At 40.1% G+C, this 19,995-nt stretch overlaps 1 protein-coding gene across 4 annotated transcripts; it reads right to left on the minus strand.

Annotated features, from left to right (window-relative positions):
- Positions 1-737: 737 nt before the first annotated feature.
- Positions 738-19,766, minus strand: LOC119722341 (probable ATP-dependent RNA helicase DHX34). 4 transcript variants are annotated; one of them, XM_038192401.1, is made up of 27 exons: positions 19,590-19,766; positions 17,616-18,384; positions 17,426-17,514; positions 16,762-16,917; positions 16,383-16,468; positions 15,661-15,798; positions 14,763-14,952; positions 13,938-14,155; positions 13,307-13,360; positions 12,657-12,884; positions 12,108-12,215; positions 11,849-11,945; positions 11,386-11,533; positions 10,662-10,836; positions 10,300-10,386; positions 9,739-9,813; positions 9,409-9,519; positions 8,761-8,919; positions 8,012-8,104; positions 6,996-7,142; positions 6,130-6,272; positions 5,495-5,605; positions 4,800-4,921; positions 3,744-3,917; positions 2,904-3,006; positions 2,207-2,352; positions 738-1,856 (listed from the first exon to the last, which is right to left on the minus strand). In XM_038192401.1, the coding sequence occupies exons 2-27, from the start codon at positions 18,311-18,313 to the stop codon at positions 1,672-1,674; spliced, it is 4,041 nt and encodes a 1,346-aa protein (XP_038048329.1). In that variant the 5' UTR covers positions 18,314-18,384; positions 19,590-19,766; the 3' UTR covers positions 738-1,671. The 4 variants fall into 4 exon arrangements, with proteins under 4 accessions (XP_038048329.1, XP_038048326.1, XP_038048328.1 ...); XM_038192398.1 differs by lacking the exon at positions 19,590-19,766 and adding an exon at positions 19,197-19,285; XM_038192400.1 differs by lacking the exon at positions 19,590-19,766 and adding an exon at positions 19,163-19,250.
- Positions 19,767-19,995: the final 229 nt, after the last annotated feature.

Here is a 19,995-nt window from a genome sequence, read left to right on the forward strand (position 1 = left end):
CAGCTCAGCTTCAGCTGTATATTCCGAGAAAAAACAGCATTCTAGGATCTCAATTTCAAATCATGTTACTGAATCATGTTTTGAATTGCAGCTATACGCGACGTCGCGCACTGATCCAACAAATTATAGCAACCGTGCACACGTGTGCGTCGTGCCAATGCTTGCGCGCGCTTCGCCGAATAACAAAACGAACTACTAATTTAAATTTTCCTACGGTGCGTCATAAGACGCACCGTTGGAAAGGCCTCCTTTCATTGATTACTTCAAAATGACAGCTTCCCAGAAAGAATAATTTCACGGGGAGTTTAGTTTCCTTACTATCTTTCAACCAAGTTTTTTTTTCGTAATTACGCCAGTTACTTTTCGAATGGCTGCAAATGATGGACTATATGGGTAGGCAGGCCTTAGGGCTACAGTGTTAAGTACACTTTTGTTTACCCTGGCCGGTTTGAAATGTTATATTGTTTTTGTTTTCTGTCCCTCTATCTCCTCTCCCCTGTGAAACTGTCCACCCTCCCTTCCCTTTCCCCCCCCACCCCTCCAACCCATTCCTACTTGCATCAGTCTTCAGTCTTGTCTGGTCATACTTCTCAATTTCCATTTTTTGTTTACTTTCTGTTATATATTTGCTTTGTCATTGAACTTTTGTTCATTTGTTGGCCGAATAAATAATAATAATAATAATAATAATAATAATAATAATATAGCTTTAAAAGAAACATACACACACATGGACATCAATGGACAAGAATTATGACAATTTTATTATGGTTAAAAAATCTTATTTCAGGCAATGTGACTTGTGGCCGAGACAATCTGCAAGTTGACAGATCATGATGACCTATTGGGATCTGTTAATAACCAACGCTCCTCACCTATGTATTGTTTCCCCATACTTTTTTTTGTATTTTGCACTGATAAACTATGGGATGGTTCAAAATAAAGGATATTCACCTTTGACAGCAATTTTCACCTAATTATTTGAAACATATTAAATTACTCTAAACTTTGGATTAGAAGCTATTAAAGTACTGGCCTTTTTGCAGAAGTGACGAAAAACTTGTTGCTATTGCATGTTTTGTCCCTGAGCTATGGTAGTTTGAGTCATGTGCGAAACCTGTATGTCCATGGAGGTATACATTCCATCCGATTGACCAAGCTCAGCTACCGGAGCTTGATTTGAAGACAAAATATTAGCATGCTGCAAACAAGGATTGTTGGTTTTACTTCTTTTTCTTTATTGTTATGTAATGTTATGAAACATGAACTTAAGCCAAAAACTCCTTGGTTAGATGAATAATCGGACAGCCTCAATAAAAGTTACCAGGTCAAAACATTTTTTTGGCAAGGTTTTTAAATTTTGTGAACTACAAAAACACCCAATTTAATACATACAATAACATGTGGACAAGACTGATTTTGGTGACTTGTATTCAAATTAGCATACTGAGCTTTTTCAAGCATGCATGGTCAAAGGGCTATACTTTACTACTATGAAGAAACGATTGAAATAAGTTAACTAAGTAGGTGAAAATTGCTGTCAGAAGTGGATATCCTTTTTTTTTTGGAACCACCCTGTACATGTAGGAATCTATTTTGTTGTTGGGGGAATCCAAATTTCACATTACGATCAGATAGTTAGTGACCTATGGTATTTTGATTTGAGACGTGTTATTCATCAGCTGTTGTTTCTTTTGCATGCATCCTCTTGTGTTTCAGAATCTCCGATGATGTGAAGGAGAACTCTTCATTGCAGGTGGGACACTGATACTGCCGCCTCAGTGTTGCCATGCCACTGCTGTTGCCATGGTTACTCAGGGTCTTCTCTGCAGCAACTTGTGCTTCGTCTTTGGCACCTAAAAGTGACAAGAGATCAAATCAATTTTTAAAAATGTGTGAAAGTCAATATTTGTACATGGATTTAATTTTTGTCATATGACATGTGAAGCTCATTCCTCTTGTTGTACAATTTCATTTCTCCTTTTAAGAAACCTACAAGCAATGGCAGCCTGTTTGAAAATTTTGGGTAATAACAAGCAATTTTCAAACCTTTCAAAATGGCTGCCTTAGGTTGTTATTCTACCTATATATTTTCGAAGCACAAACTTGTGATGGCGCTTTAGCCAGACATCTTTCTCATGACATACTCTGTGTGCCAAATTCTATACCCGTATCACCATCTGCAAGTTAAGCAGTATTTCCTCACCTTGAGAGTGTTGCAGGCATTCTGCCTCGTGCTGCAGTTTCTCGAGAGTCGTGATGATCAAGGTCTCGGTGCAATGGGGACAAGTCCAGTGACGACGGACGACTGAGCTGTACTCGCCCAGAGGATCGCTGGCAACGTTGTATAAACTACAAAATAACGAGTAACACATTTTTGAGCATGTCATTATTTCAACTTTTAATCTGAAGGTGCTTTCCCTTGAAACCTTAATACTCAATCCTTCAAAATCCTCGTCCAACCCTCCAAATGTATTTTTAAGCATTTGGGAGGGTTAAGATTGCCCTCCCCGTACTACTTTAGAGTTTCATCCCGAAAAATTGAGTTTTTAAAATGCTGTTTTCCTAGCAATACAAAAGTTATTCGCTTTTGAGTGAGACATCGAATGATGAATTTGGCCATGTTTAGTTATGTAATAATCAAAGTTCTTGAGTTATTAACGGACCAACAATTTAAGGTGAATATTTTTGTCCTTAGAAGCTCAAAAGCAACGAAAATAAAAACCTGTTTTGTTTAGAGGAATGTCCAAAATGGGAAAAGAACTACATGTACTTCTTTGTTAAAGTAAAGCAGACGCATGTTATTTTAAAAAAGTCATTTCAAGAAGAGATTTAAATTGACTTTGTTAAAAAGAGCACAGTAGGAGGAGCAATTTTAGAAAAATATTTCAAGGATAACTTACCAGCCGTATGTCAGGTAGTCATTGACCTGTGTTCCTCCTTTTGTTGGATGGGGTCTACCGTCCTTGCTCTGAGATGTGAAAAAGGCATCTTGGCTTCCTTGCCCTGAAGTTAAAAAAAAAAAAAAATCGAGAAATTAAGAATAAAAATCTGGCAAAAATTGAACAATAAAGATAAATGGCCTCATTTGTTCATGAAAAAAATAATCGGCACACTTCAGCAATGCTGGCCTAGAACAAGATCATCTTGCTCCTTGCACCTTCCCAAAAGCTTTACCTTTCACGCTTTTACCATTTTTAATGAATCTGCAATTTCATGAGAAGTATCCACTGAGCTGAAACTTCAACAGTATTAGTTTGCATTATACACATGAAGTGGTTACTTTCTCTGCATTTTGCTTTTTGGTTGGTGTTATGTGTTGCATGTTACCTTTTTTTTTTTTTTTTAAATTTTGTTGCCAATTTTCCCGTGTTACATTGGATTTATTTTACTTTTAGCACTCTAAAGGTGCATGTGGTGTTTATTAATAATAGATATTTTAAATGCTTTTGATTTGGCGCTTTTTTTTTAGTTTTTAATTGTTTTCTTTCGGCAAATTAACTTGCATTTGCAGTTTTGTTTGCTTCCATGTTTTAGTTCTTATCACTGTAGCACTTTAAGGACTTTTATATTTTCATTTTAAGTAGTTTCATTGCCCGTGTTTTATAGTTTTTATTGTGAGGCACTTTGAGGTATGTTACATAAAGCACCATACAAATGCCTTTATTATAATCATTATTATTAATATTTTTTAAAATGGCACAGACATACCTTTAATGTACATATTCCAAACCAGCACTCACCTTTGTTTGGGCCAATGTACAGGTTTTGTAGTTCAGTGGAGCCCAGCTTGCGCATGGTGTACTCGACATGGCAGTCCAGGAACTCGGCCAACTTGCTGGACAATAGTCTCTCCTGGTGAAGGACCCTCAGGTTACTGGCATCGGTGATGTCATCTTGATGAGACCGGTTGGTATCTTGGGTGAAAGATGATGGGAAACTTAAGAAAGAATTGTAATGACTTTCTAAATATTGCTTCCAATGTAGTCTGTAGACCTCATGCTTGGCGGCCATCTTAGAAACCATTGCTTTTTTACCACTAGGACAGTATTGAGTAACATTTCTGAGCATATGTTATGTTTATTTTAACTGGATTAAAACAATTTTCAAATGAACCACAAAGGGACAATGACTAGTTTCTTTTAGATATTGACTAAATGGGGAACCGCCAACCTAGGGTGGGATAGCTCAGTTAGTAGAGCACCGGAATAGCAATCCGGAGGTCGCAGGTTCAAATCCCGCAAAAATCAATTTCTTTGTTCAACTTTTCAAAATGAATTAAAATGAAGATCCTCTAAAGGCCTATTAACACATACGCAATTTTGTCGCAAAGACTTTGTTGCGTAGCAATGTCGCATACGCGTTTGTGTTTGTACAAATGCATAATATGTCGTGTGATTTTTTCCGTCCATCTTTTGCAACCAAATCAGTTCAGGCAAAGGTTCTGGGTGAAATTCGTATGTGATGTTTTGTGTCATACGATAAAATCACTTGGAATTTAATAAAAAAAAAAAAAATAGCACGCACAGTCGCAAGTGTAGGCACGTTCATTGATTTGTGCGTATTTATAAAAAGTGCCACATTGTCGTGCGACAAAAGTCGTGTGTGTTTGTAAAAAGGCCCTAATTTGGTCATTACACACAAGTTATGTTGTTTTCAAATTCTTCTGCAGTATAACAACACAGGCAATGGGGAATTCACAAAAATGATATTCAAAATTCCAAGCTGTTATTTTTGGTACAAGTGGTCTTTAATTTATAATGCCTCTCGTCATTTTTTTCCCCGACAATTTTCGGTACCTTGTAATCTCATTTCCAGCAGTTGGAGCCAGGCAGCTCTCAGCTGAATCACCCCTGACATTACGTGCTCCGCCGTGTCAGCGTCATCGATGGTGAACTCAATCCACTCATCAACTACGATTCTGAGACGAACAAAAGTCCACAAGTTATGTTTTTTTGCTGACATAATCAATAAAACTCAGGAAACATATTCTATTCCAAAGATAAGGGTGGCACAGAGAATGATGTTGTGTTTGTCCTATACGCCATGAGGCCATGTGGCATAACATGGCACGCAGGCGTACTACATTTGTTGGTGTTCTATTAGCACAATTGGGAAAAATTAATCTTCATGCAAACATGATGCAAAATATGCAGCACATACACTGTTGTGTTTTTTCCAGCATCCTATTACATGTACTAGAACAGGCACATCTAAGAATACAGTGCAATACACGCTGTGCAACACACACTGTGCAATATGGGTTATCACACTGTTCTTGCCATGGATTTACCAATTCCGATCAAAGATTCAACTTTGTTTCAAGACAATAAAATAAATACATGAAGAGATGATGTCAAATACCAAACGGATAATACACACAAATTATAGGCTACACTTCTTAAATTTCGGGCGATTTTTTTATTTTGAGCATGAAACAAATTAGTCTGCTGAGCCTCCCCCCCCCCCAAAAAAAATCAAATACTAGATCTACCTTGTGCATGCTTGGTTGGTGTCCAGACAGTTTGCATACAGCAGGACAGTTTGTAAAGCTGGTACCCTCATAGTGTTGACAAGGTATGGCTTGTTTGTCTCCAGCAATGATCTGATAGGCAAAAAATATAAAAACAAGTCACAAATTGGTGAAGTCCGCAATACCGGTAAAAATTTAGTCAGTATTTCAGGTAGAAAATGTGCAGACTACATTTAAGTATTTTTCTGACAGAGAGATGTACCAGCTGACAGTTTCAGCTATGCACAGCATGCATATTGTTCTAAACGTGCGCATGGTGCTCGAAATTTCTTTGCAGTATGGTGCGGCACAGCTAATGCGCGTCGAAAAATGCCGACATGCGTGACAATCTTTAGGCAGTGACGTCTTTTGAGGTAGACCTAAAGGAGGGTTAATTTATGGAACTGTTTAGCAAAGCATGGATGTAGGGCTTAAACCCGTTAGCACCTGAACTACGTTATACTGCATTGTATTTGTACCATGATGAATGAATAAAACCACAGAGAGCTGAGCGGTTTTGGGCGGTAATGGGGCAAACGCCAATTCCAAATCACTGTCTTTATTTTGAAAAGTTTATCTTTCTTTCCCACGACCAGCATGCTTCAGAGCAGACTTACACGTAGGCAATCAGCTGGTGTCTGCTGCTTCTCACCCCTCTGGAACTGGAATTGCCAGCTTCGTCCTTCTCCTCTGGCGGCTCAAGAGCGGACGGATTGTTGGCAAACACACCGGTAGGATGGAGTAGTACAAACCCTTTGGCCTGCAGTCAATGGGAACACATTGATATTCACTTAGCCTTGGTCAAGGTGTTCGGCGGTAGTGTCCGATAATCGATGGTTGGCCGCTTACATACACAGCAGCCGTGCGCTATGTACTCACACAAACGTATGTACCTCTATGAAGTGCGAATAGCGACCTCACGCAACTAGGTTACAGGATGCAAGTCAGGTGGTGCTGAATGAACGCATTGGAACATTCATGGGCTTTGGCTTAACTTTTTTTTTACGTTGTGGCGAATAAAGATGCGGTTATTATTCAGTGCGTGGTCATGGAGGCTCATTTTTTACATGGACATAGAGCTGAATAGTGTAGGTACATTCTCCAAAAAGTTTGAAGTCGGCAGACCAAATATAACTGGGAATAAATCCAGCAAAGAAAATAACGTAAAATTGCCTGAAAAAGATTGGCCATCGCTATGGTTGTTCCAAGGTGTTCATTCAGCCCCACCTGATTTGCATAGCGTACGTAGCCTAGCCGCGTGAAGTCGTATTCGCGCTTTGCACATTTCGTGTGATGTGGTGCATTGTTCTTGGCCAAGCATTAATCACCGCACTCTATCGTCGAATACCTCGAGTCCTCGACCAAGGCTACTATTTACTGTGTGCCTAATACTTCATTGATTAAACAAGCTTGTGTGAACAAATCTTGATTCATTTCTCGAATCGCTGATATTTACAAACCGCAAATGGCGTTTTGTTCATACTTTGGTATGGAATACTTGGTCGCACTCTCTGCGATAGCTATTGCAATCATCGGCGATAGCTAGCTGTGGGTAGAGTCCACTGCACAGAATCACCTTCAAGAGATTCAACTCCCTCAGTGTGAAGCTGCGATTCAGGCTTGCTGTGGTCTGTATAAATCAATGAAATATCAGAAATGTATAAGGCAGGGGCAGATCATTCCATGACCCTGCGAAGTACACAATTTTGTTGACTGAAACTTTCTCTATTTCTTGGAGACTACAAACAGTATAAGCAAAGCCAGTGGCACACTTACATCAGAGGCAAACATTTGCTTAAATATGCGTTCTGGCAAAACGAGAACTGGGCAGAGATCGAAATGAAGGTTTGTGGGTACTAGTAAAGAGAATACAATTCTGCGTGCATTACTGTTTGTTGCACTTCAATCGGACATTCTGTTGACAAGTTATGGCTGTCTAAAGTCTTCATTTATCAACATGTCAAAAAGTAACATACATGTACTGAGAAGGCCATTAAAATGTCAAGCTTTTCAGGTCTCGTAACTGGATTCCATTTGCTAAAGCACGTAAAATAAGGGCGCCTGTGAACACACTTGTTTAAATCGCCTTCATTTATTGCTTTCTTCCAAACAATACCATTTCAGGCGAAATAATTTTACAGGGTTTTTGGTACCATCCCTATCTTCAACATGGGAAAGAATTTTCTTATTAATCGGCAGGTCACTTTCCATGTTTTCACCAATGTTCCTCCATGTATTCGCCTTTAATGTTTCAGGGAGAATTTATTCTTTAGGTTATATGCTAATGCATATGTATTACATATACCCGCGGACAGATAAAGGGAGAACTACAGAATTTTTGTTGTCCTCGAGCGTTCACCTTTGGATGAAAAGGGTCCTCGATCATAAGTGTGTACAGCTAGTCTATGGGCGAGTTATATTATAGGGACAAAGGGAAACACAAAGCCTTGTCCTCGAGAGTATAGTAAAACACGACTGTGTGCATTATCTGTGTTTTACCTGTAGGCGGTTGAGGTTGTGGGTCAGTTTGAACTCCAGGCTCTTCAGGTCACTTCCTGGCTGCTCCTCCTCCTCATCACTTGCATCCAAGTCCTGCATCCAGGTAAATGAGACAAAGAGTCAAACGTAAGTAATCTGAACTCATCCACAAGTTTTGGAAGAAACCCAAAAGGACATCCAGTTTTGCAACAAACATCAGAGGGTTCTTTGCAAATTCTTATTTTTTGCATTGCCTTCAAGACAAAATTTGGAACTGGTAAGTGACTTGAAACGAATCCATGTGCAGACAAGAGAGGGCGCTGTTTGACCACTTTCAAGCGCCTAGTTGACGGGACACACAACGTTCGGTACTGGTTTGGGGACATAATTGCAGCAGAGGTACGCACAAGTACAAGTAGCGTCTTTGCGTGAGTGCTAGGCGTCGTCTTCATTGCGTTCGAATGTCTCTCTCAGTGGTCTCCCCCAACTCTCCCTTGGTAACCGGTGAGGGGTTACCAGTGACCAGAGCCCATAAGCAGACCATCATTATGACTTATCGCCATGGTAAATAATAAGCAAACAATACACATGATTTGAAGTTAAGGAAAATCCACTTTTTCCGAAATCAAAAATGCCTACACAAGTCCGAATGCAAAATTTATAATACTGGATATTTTTCCTGGGTAACTTATTTCAGTAACCCTGTGTAGTCAGTGTTGTCCGAGGGTTCACGAGAAAAAAAACTCATACCTTAAAAACTTATACCTCACCTCTTGGCCCAAGCGGAGATATTTACGTTTCTTGGGCCCACTGTGTTCTTTTTTCTTGAGATCCCTCAACTTCTTTTTCTCCAAGTTCCTTTTGTATCTCTCAGCACTGCTGTACCGTCTATCTGACGGGTCACTCAGTCGCTCCACAAGATTATGGTCCTTTGGAGAAGACATAAGACATGATTTCAAATCATCGCAAAACAGGATTTTTATATCAAATGATGATGATGAACCCTCCTATCCAAACATACATTCTGTGCCAAGTTGTCCATTCCGTCAAAATCAATCGAGTGACTGTTTTTAACAGTTAAGAGCTCCCTGCTTACAGGAAGCAGGATAGACTGGCTGTGACTGTTAAACTTGAAACTGCTATGCTTTGACTGTAGGTGATCGATACTCCAGCTGTGCTTGTCCGCTTTTGTCTGTTGACTGAATTTGACTAGTCACAGTGCTTGCTTGAAATATGATCTGACTGTTGGTGACTAGCCTGTGTAAAAGGCATGGCAGGGGAAGAGGATTGATTTTTTTTACTGTCTGTTACCTTTCAGATAACAAGAGGGTTATGGTATCTTGTGAGAAGAAGAAAACAAGGTGCCATGAAATTGGTCTCTTGGGTTTCAGAATTGAACAGTTGAAAACTTGCGTTACCCTGAGAAGATCCTCAAACTGACGTTTGAGCTTGGACATTTCGTAAAAGCGTTGCTCCTCTAGGCCTCGCCTCTTGCACCACTTGCGTGATGGTTGACCTTTGGCCTTGACCTGAGATAGGTCAAAGTTCAGAATGGTTAGTTACCGTGTGCATGTCAAGTGTGAAGTACATTTAATTTCATAATACAACCACTGTAATTTTGTAAGGTTAGAAATGAGCTGAAAGTTACAAATTAACCATGGGTGTAAATCGGTTTATTAAATTGTTTCATTCTAAATTTTGCGAACACCTAACAATTGAGAAAATAATTTTTAACAAATAGGCCGAACCTGAATCCACTCATCGAAAGCATTGAGCAACGTAAAGGGATCACCATGATCAGACTCTAGGGGGCGCCGTGCTGTCTGTATAACAGAGTGAAAAGAAATTATAATTGTAACATGTGAGTTTGCTTAATCTTAGACTTAATTATATCAGAAGAGAAGAAATTTTATATAGTGAAAATGGGATGAAATTCCAGCAGAAATCAGTTGAAAAGCAAGCACAATGACATTTGTTACTTTTTTGATTAACTATTAAGCAATAGTCCATTGACCTGTTGCTGTTTGCAAGTTGGCCATGCCCCTTAGACAACCTTATGGAATCTGTGTACGCTAAGTTTTGTTTGTCTCAGATGTTGCACGTTCCACGTCCATTTGTATATCATCTAATTGGACAATATTTCACAAGCTGCGTTGACGCGATTCCAACGCGATTCTACATCGATAGGTCAATCGTTCTTAGCAAAGTTGTGTATTGAAAGATAGCCACAAAATTCAGATAATGTACAGTAACAGCATAAAGTTTTAGAATGAAAAAGTTTCAGAAATTGAATTTTTGATTAAATGTACCATTGCTTCTGAGTCCCTGTGCGCTCTGCTTGTGAACGGAGACTGAACGCTCAGAGCTGCTGCTATACACAACACTGGCTCAATCATCTGAAAAAAATTTAATGATGGAACTTAGATGAAATCATCATTATTTATGGAGATCCTTTCCACTGTATGAACTCAATGCACTACTATGTCCTTTTATCTGTCATGTCTGTAGATTTGAAAGTGTGAAAATTACTTCTGGACAACAAGGCACTAGGGCAACTCCATGGAATTATACACCTCGATGCCAAAACTAAAATCCAAACGCCACAAATAAAACAAGTACACAATGCGTTTATCAAATGTTTCCTAAAATGCGCTTATCAAAAGTTGAATACCTTGAAGACGGTTGCCATGATGAGCATCTTGCCGATGACGACATCGACGGGCAGATCGGCAAGGAGTCGGCCAATGGGAGTCAAGGTTTCTTCCTTGGTCAAGGCTCCTTGCTCCTTAAGAAACAGGATGGAACTCTCGATGCTTGTCGCCGGGGGAGGCTCAATGAAGGGAAATCTGAAATAGAAGGAATAGAATGGTAGAATAAAATAGTGATTTTAATGAAACTGTTACACGCAGGAAACCGTTCAAGTATCTAGGTTTGACTTGGATTTCACGGCAAGTCTAGGAATAGGCTGTTAGTACATGCATTGACTTAGTTGAAGAAACCAAATCTTACGACTAAATACACCTAAATCAGGGCATCTGAAACACGCTGCATAACTAATGTTTGCCTCAAAAAGGCTAATTTATATCTTTCAAATTCAATGCATTATAGCAATAGAATGATCCACTAACATGACTAAACCCCGACACATGACGTTTTAAATGATCACAGCTGTGATTTATGTCCGACAAGGTACAAATGCCCGAAATGTGTGCACAAATGCCTGACATTATGTGCACAAATGTAATACATGTGTGCAGTTGCATATGACACACACATTTGGAACATGCAGTAAGGTGCTGGAGAGGCACACTTGTTTTTGCCAACAAGTGCAGTTCGTAGGGCCTTATGGATCAGTATCTTTCCCCTCCCCTGTCCCCAAAATTCAATCAACTTACTTTCTAGCATCATGGAGTCCCAGTGCCATCATCTGCAGAATCAGTGAGTCCAGCGGGACTCGGTGGATCTCAGGCGTTGAGTACTCCTGGAAATCATTGTACTGAGACTCCTCATAGAGACGAAAGCAAACACCGGGCCCAGTACGTCCTGAGAAAAAAACACATTGCATTTACATTTTGTTGTTAAAGACAGTCACATCAATTTTTTCTTTCACCAGCATAATTCGGCTTACATCTTTGTATACAGTGGAATGTCGCCATACGGAACACCGCTATATGGATCATTAGGCTTTACCGAACATTGTCCTTGTCCCCCGATTTTTGGTGTACAAAACGTACAAACACTGTTCGGTACTGGTTTTACTGATACAGAACTTCTGGGCCTATTCTTCCTATAAACTGCATTTTCTTGACACTGTCAGGTTCTCCTACAAAGCAAGAATCCCTCGTCAGTCTATCCTACCTGCTCTTCCTTTCCGCTGTTCGGCGCTGGCTCTGCTGATCCAAAACTCTTGCAGTTGTTGCATCTTGGCCTCTGCATTATAGCTCATCTCCTTCACCTGCATGGTGACCAATCAGATTTCACCATTTCATTTGACTTTGGGTCAAGTCGGTTTTCGTTTTTGATTTTGCACAACACTAATCAATAACAACCATTAGGCATGTCATAAACCTACAAAACAAACTTTCCCAAAGAGTAGTTTTTTGTGAACAACACTTACTTTACCCGAGTCGGTGATGAAACGAATTCCGTCAATAGTCACTGACGTTTCTGCAATGTTGGTTGACACGATGCATTTCCTAACACCTTCTGGGGCTATGTCAAACACCTATGAGTTGCAAGGGTAAATCAAAATTGCATAACATTACATCAGTTAGTAACTGGGGTTTAATTTTCAAAGGGAGCACAATGGGTGTAGGGGGATCACAATATTTTGTTGAACTTTTTCTTGTGAACAGCGATGTAAGGAAACAAATTATTAGCCCTTTTCTGATGTCGGGCACAATGCTACGTGCAAAAGTATTCCCTCAAGGGTAAGAAACGGAGAGTTAGGGGAGACCACCAGGAGAAATGCATTGCCGATGACGCCTGATGCTCACATGAAGATGCTATGGCTTTGTGCACATACTTCGCGCCAACCAGTAAGCATACACAGTGTACCCCATCCACGGAGCTCACTCGCGAAAGTGGTAAAAAATGCCGTATCTTGTTCGCGCACGGAGCCCATTGTGTCAATCACACCACAAATGGCTTTATATGTTGAACTTACCTTGTCCTGTTCAGCGACAGACAACGTGCTGTGCAGGGCCAGCACAATCCACCGTTGCGTCTTTGCCGCGTAGAGTTTCGCCGCCTCCGTCACGCTGGATATCTCGGACATACCGCTCAGGAAAATGAGCAGGTCCCCTCTCTCCGTAGCTGGGTACTTCATGTCAATCTGCTGCATTATGCGCAAGTAGGGGCGGGGATCCAGTTTCTCCGACTTTGAGCTTTGCTCCTGCATAGCGAAACATACCAATCAGGAAATAATTATCCACACCCGCGGAAGGCACTTTTTAATAATTAAATTTCTTACTTTACTTCTTTCACCTAACATGGTTTTAGGGCTGTCCAGATTATATTGAATTTCCAAATATTCGATCATCATCCAAATATTCGAATAGCTTCTGCTGGTTTATATATTCCAAAGATAAAAACTACGCATGTAATGTACATACATTATCAGATGCCACATTTTGTTGACAGCAACTTTGTTTGTCGACGGCCTTTCATTGTTCATATCCTTTTAGCAAGTTAAAGCCACTGACAGTTATAAAATAATTTTTGTATATTAGGTAATAAAAAGCAATCAAAACATACAACGTATTTCTAGGGTTGAAAGTAAAAAAAAAAGGACAACATTAAATTGGGATATTTCACCTCTATACTTATGGGAACATATTCCAGTTTGATGGGGAACAGTCGCCCAGGAACCTTTAAAAGAAAACAAAAACAACAAGGAAAACAATAAAATAGTAGGCAGAGTTATTCCCTTCATTGGCAAATGACAATAAAAAAGATGCTTGCCAACAATGTAGTTGTCTGACTTTTGAAACCTTTTTATCAGAATAAATACATGTCAGTGAAAGGCAAAACTGTTGTGGGCACTGCCTGGGAGGAGCTGGCTGTTCCTGCTACTGGTTCCTTATTAAGGGTAATTATATTCGGCCGAATACAATTTGCCTTTTTATTTTTGCTAATTAACTTTATAATTTGCTGCTTTACTTATTTCTTTGTAATTATTTTGCTTTGCCTGTATATAATGCTTTGGAATTCTTGCATGAAGTTTCAAGTTGCAGACTAACTGGAAATGCTTGTTGTAACACATTGACCTGTTGATTGATTTGGGAGAATTAATAAAATTTTGTTAATCATATCTTGGTCTCCTTTTTGCCTTTACTTCAAAAGCTTCCCGTTTTCATTACTTATTTCTTACTGCCGTGCGTTCGCTGCACATAACACAGTATAAAACCCACAAGACAAGTTGTACAGAATCCAGGAAGCTTCTTGCCTGGATGACCGGCGCCTTGTCAAAGTAGCTAGAGAAGAGGCCGATATTGATAGTGGCCGACATCAGGACCAGCTTGAGGTCCTCTCGCTGCTCTAAAAGGCAGCGGAGGACCCCCAGGAGGAAATCACCGTGGAGATGACGCTCGTGCACCTCATCTAAGATGATGACGTTGTACTGCTGGAGGGTGGGGTCCAAGCTCAGCTGACGAAGGAGTAGTCCTTTGGAAGAAAAGTCGAAAGATAAACCCATTAGCACTTGTATTTCATTGTTAATAAACATGCGTTTGGCTGGTTTTAAACACTCTTTTTAAGACTGGTTTGTAGTCTGGATGCTTCGGCTCGGGTCATTAACAGCATCCAGACCCCAAACCAATCTTAAATAAAGTGTTTAATACCAGCCAAGCACATACTTATTCCCATTCACAAATACCTTTTCGGTTAAAAAATCAAACCTTTCAGTCCAAAAGCCAAAACAAGTATTTATGAATTGTAATTATTCCCCGAGGAATCGATAAAACCACACCGAACTGGGTTGGTTTTGGAAACAAAAGAGGAAGTAACAGACAGGGTGGTTTGGGGCAGCACAGGCATATGTTAACGATTGGAATCAAGATTTAAAACTTATGAAGGCTATGGACGTTGTGCGTGACTCTCCCTCACTTGGTTACAAAGAGAGAGTTTATAGAAGGGACTCGCACATATTCTAACCAAGACAAACAAAACATGATTGCTGTAAAAAAGCTTGCTTATGGACACAAACAAAATGATTGTGTGCTAGTGTGTATTATCAATAGTGATGTTAACTAACAAATTATTTTCAATTTACCCTCAGTGAGAAACAGAATCTTGGTAGATGAACTTTTGCTGGCCTCAAACCTGATCTGGTAGCCCACCTCCATGCCGTACTCGTGTAGCGTTTCGTAGCCGACCCGTTTGGCAAGGGATATGCAAGCTATACGGCGAGGCTGGGTGCAGGCTATGCCGTCAAAGCCAGCCTTCATCAAGTATTGTGGCACCTGAGATTGAAGAAGAGAATATCGTACCCATCATTTTTAGTTGTAGATCCTTGTGTCCGTTACATGCTTACATTTAAATTTAGTGAAAACTGCTTATTGAAATTGATATTATGTGCCAAACATTGTCTTGAGCCAAAGAAAAATATAAAATTAAACTCAAGAAACTCTTGCACAGGAAAGTGGGATAAAAACAAAGAAAATAGGTTTTAAATTTAAGTTACACCATAAATGTGATTACAATGTCTGATAGAGGATAACATAGCAAAATCTGACATTATAAACTAGTTCTTCAAAATTGGGGGCTTCAGTTGAATACCATTTTAACCCTCCTTCTCTGGCTGGCAATTTCAACAAGGCCAGCCCAGCAGTCACAATAAATCAAGTGACTGTTTTTAACAGTTGAGTGCTCCCTGCCTTCATAAAGCAGGAGTGACTGGCTGTGATCGCTATGAAACCTGACGCTTTGACTGTAGAAGATTGATAAGCCAGCTGTGCCAAGCAGTCACCTGCTTTTGTCTGTTGATGGAATTTGACTAGTCACAGTGCTTGCTGGAATATGATCTGACTGTTGGTGACTAGTCTGTGCAAAAGGCATGGCAGGGGAAGACAATTGAATTTTTGACTGTCTGTAAACTGTTCAGATAGCAGGTTTCCAAAACAGCCTTGTTTTGTCACGGGAAAACATGTGTATATTGTGGGGCTGCAAACCTGTGTGGATTTTCCGCAGCCAGTGTCCCCAGCCACGATGACGACCTGGTTGGCCCTGGTTGCCTGTACGATCATGTCCTGGTAGCGGGCTATGGGCAGGTTGGCTCGGTCGTGAAGTAGCTTGCTCAGCTTGGCAAACTGTTATAAGAAGTGCATTACAAGATCTCAGTTGTGGTACATCAAAGTCCATTCTGATGCATGAATTACAAGCATGATGTTAAATGCAATGACTTATTTCACATGTTGTTGATTGATTTCAAAATGACTGCACAAATCTATTGCATAAATCTTGCATCTTGTGAGAATGTTGTCCCCCTTTTGGAGCACACAAATGACAGAGATGAATGTTCAACAATTCAGGCTGTGTGTGTGCACATATAGTAGAATGTTTTCTACAAAATGACTAAGTGCATTTAAACATTAAAAAGTTAAGCAAAGAAATTGACTGGAGCGAGGTTCAAATATGTGACAGTCAATTTATTTGTTGAACTTTTAAATTATCTTAAACGTAAGTAGTTCAAAACCGGGTTTTGCAGTTTTATTGGTTTCAGGAGTGTCCATGTAAGGTTTGGCTGTTATTTCCTAAAATAGAGTTTGATATGAAATCAGTTTGCTAGATTGTGTTGGATTCCTAACAAATACGGTGAGGGGTTAAGGGTTAAAGAAATAGTCTTTTAAAGAAAAGTAGGTGGACAAATTCAGTTTTATGAGCCAATATTCACCTGCTGCTTTTGAGAGAAGTCAACATAATACAACAGCACCTTGCTGAATTCCTTGATGCGTTCAGTGGTTAACTCATCTTCATCATCTGTTGAAAACAAGTAAAAAAATAAAACAAAAAGGAAATGTAAAAAGAAAGATCTGGTAAAATGTTATTTTCTTGTGCTGGAAAAGCTTAGTACATATTTATTGGTGACATGGTATCAGTCTGTTTTGAGCAGGGTTCGAACCCATGACATGAGAACAATTGCAGTTAGTCTTTCAAGAGAGTTGTAGCTAAGGATGTCTTGCTGTACGTCGGCCTAAGTTATACTGTACAACAATAAGTGATCATATTTCAGCCGATTCTCGGATCTTGCATTTTAAAGCCTATGACAGTACCTTTCTTGCTTGTCAACCACTTTGATCGTCTTTCTGCTTCTTCCACTCCTCTCAACTTCAGTGTCATATTGATTCGCTGTCTCTTGTCATATTTCAGCGGCAATCCGAGAACAGCAGATTTGACAGATTTTTCCTTGTCTTCAACATCATTCTCGTCTGAAAAACAAAACAATGCAATTAAAAAAAACCAAAAAGTTCTTCACTGGCTGATTTTTTTGCACAAATCACTGTCTTTTGCTTATTAGTGACTGAAATATCTCGTTGTCTGCACTAGCAAGGTACAATTTCACAGGAATAGGCTATAACAGAAAGTATCACTAAACAATTTCACCTTAAGGAGATACTCTAAAGATTGTACAAACTTTCAGACACCATTTTTTTGCGGAAGCAATTTTTTTTATCTGTCTGAGTATCGATGTGTCTCAATTTCATTTCCATGCAATTGTCACTTAACACAAAAATACACATATGAACTACAAAATCGACATGCTTAGCACTTCAATGACACTAGCCTGGGTATAATATTTTTCTTGGAAAGATTTAGGCCTATCCAATCAGGAATAGTGGAAAGAGAGATGCTAGGACAGTACAGGGAGATATGAAATACAGATATTTAACATAAATTTACAAAGGGCATTACTGAAAGTATAACTGTAGTTATTACCTCGATGTGGCTGACTGGCACTCAGCTTGAATTGAAAAGCTTGGTAGCGCTCAAGAAACTTCCAAAAATCATGGTAATCTTCGGATTTCCTGTGGTAAAATACAAAAAATACCAAAAACCCTGGCATTTCACACAATATTACACAGATATTGACAAATTCCATGACACGAAGTCACCAAAGCTCAATTACCTTTTGATAATACTGTCATCCCTAAAAAATATTGCATCCAGCTCCCGTCTGTGCCTCTTCCAGTCAAACATGCCATCGTTGTCCCTGGAAGATTTCTCTACTTCAAGGTGTTCTTTTGAAGAACAATTTCCAGACTCGTGTCTAGAGTCTTGCAGTCTCAAAGTCCTATCTTCATCCCATTGGTGAGTTCTAGACAAACCTTCATCTGCATTTGGATCAGTTTGTCTGCTGGAATGTTCAACATCCCTGCTTGATTTCTCAGGCACAGGAATGTCATCGGCAGTGTACCCATAGAGATTCCAAGCTTTGGAAACCTTTCCTTTCCTTGTGCGTTTTTTCCCACGTTTCTTCCCACGTTTCGTCTCACTTCTTTTTGAAGGGCCCTTTCTTGTGGATGAAGCTCTAGTTCCGTCTCTGCTCCTGTGTCTCGACCTTGAGGAGGAGGAATGATAGGCTCTTTTCTTATCCTTTTGGCGATCGGGCATTCGACCCCGGCTGGGATGCTTCTCGGTTCTGGACCTAGAATCATCATTTTTGTCTGCCCTGCGTCTACGTGACTGCCTGCTGTCCCTGCCATCATATGAAGTGTCCCTCATTTTGTCTTTGGGCTCACGTTCACCATGTCTGTGCCTATGACGGGAGTGATTGCGACGTGGGTTATGCCTGCCAGATTTGTCTGATGATTTTAGAGGCTCCATTTTATTGGGGTCGCTGCGTGACTTGTGTAAAAATCCCAGTTATTTTACATATTGGAAGCTAACTTCACTTGCTGAAAGAAAACAGAAAATGAAAATGAATTCAGTGAAAAGTCTGACTTGCACTAACTTGTGTATCCCCTTTATCTCCCCCCCCCCCCCAACCATGGGAAAGATGGCATTTTGGGTATTTGTTGGTTTCCAAGACACTTGAAGACACTGTCCCTGTATGACTCATGTCCATTGACTACATATTTGCTTTAAGAAGACAGCCACCAGTATGGGAAACTGGCCAACATACTTAATTTATCCTCCACTTGTTTTGTTTAATTAATTTTCAAGCGCCAAAAAATTGCATCCTTTACGGTTATATCCTCCACTTTCCCTCCTCTACTCTCACCCTCTCCTTTCCTTTATTCCTCTTAATTAATCGGTCACTTACTTCACGGAGATCTATCAAGATTCAAAACTCGGACTCTTCTTTCAAACACAACCATGACAACACTTTTTTGTCGGCCGTGCACAATTGCTTTTTGCAATAATTAATCTTTGGGCGCGTTTCCACGATAGCATAATCATAGACTTCCACTTATTCATGATAGCCTTTCACGGAATGCCACCTTTCCACGATAACCTACCACGGATTTCCAAGGTTTCCATGACAGGCTCGGTCAGCATGGTCAGGTACAACATTTTTCCCCAACATGCCCAATGCAATGGCAATACGCATGAATGATGTCGACTAATAATATAATGTTCGTCCATGTAAACCCATCCTATCCGATCAGAAGAGGCTGTACTCGATTTAAGATTCTTTCGTTCATAATCGAGTTTTTACTAAGGGCCTACTACCTGTGTTTATTCCTCCATGCTACGACATAGTTACCTTTCAAAGCGATGATCACCGCGCTGACGCAATGGCCAAATATACTATACTGTGTTTACAAAAAACTCTTGAATGCCGGTAGACTCTTGGGGGCGCTCTTTCCGCGCGAGGCGCCCCAAGTTAATTAAGTTTTCAAAGGCGCTTTTGACAGGACCAGCGGGCCGCGGTTCGTTTTGTTGTGTGTATCCACTTTTACAAAACATTACAATGTGGACCATTTCCATCTTTGTGCGTGTGGAATGTACAAATATCCAATTCATGTCAATTTGCAATGGCCATATGATTATGTTATGCCAATTGCAAGGAATGGTGGTGCAGCCCCGCTGAAGCGACGGTCGGCTCACGTTTACATCTTTTCCAGAAGCACGTGGCAGGCGCTCTCAAATTTCTTACCCGCCGCTTCGGTGTAAATACAACACCTTTGGCTGTATCCGCGTCGAAAGGAAATCATGAAGATGTCAGAAATGTTGAGAGACAAGATGGAGACGCAGGCTTCCGATCTTCAGTTTCCTCAAGCTTCACTTCACAACTCCAAAATTTCCAAAATCATGGTCTTCATGCAGTTGGGTAAATATCAACATTTTTTTATGTCAATGTTCTCTGACGACCAGGAAAAAAGTACTAGCACTAAGCCTATAGTTGCAACAACCGTCACTGCGCGCCCTTTCCTATGGGCTCTAGTGGGGCAGACTCATATGCAATTTTGGGTACACTCTCTCCCAACACATATAGCCTAGGCCTACTTCAACAAGTTCAAAACCATTTAATGCCATTTTGTCTGACCCTTTTAGGGGCGGGT

The sequence above is a fragment of the Patiria miniata genome, unplaced genomic scaffold, assembly GCF_015706575.1.
Source record: "Patiria miniata isolate m_02_andy unplaced genomic scaffold, ASM1570657v1 HiC_scaffold_15, whole genome shotgun sequence".
In the NCBI taxonomy this organism is placed as follows: domain Eukaryota; kingdom Metazoa; phylum Echinodermata; class Asteroidea; order Valvatida; family Asterinidae; genus Patiria; species Patiria miniata.

Coding starts and splice junctions, on each gene's coding strand:
- LOC119722341 (XM_038192401.1), bottom strand. CDS start 18,313: ATGGAGCCTCTAAAATCATCAGACAAATCTGGCAGGCATAACCCACGT. Junction 12,216..12,656: donor CTGTCGCTGAACAGGACAAG/GTAAGTTCAACA, acceptor TGCAACTCATAG/GTGTTTGACATAGCCCCAGA. Junction 9,520..9,738: donor CTTTCGATGAGTGGATTCAG/GTTCGGCCTATT, acceptor GACCTATCTCAG/GTCAAGGCCAAAGGTCAACC.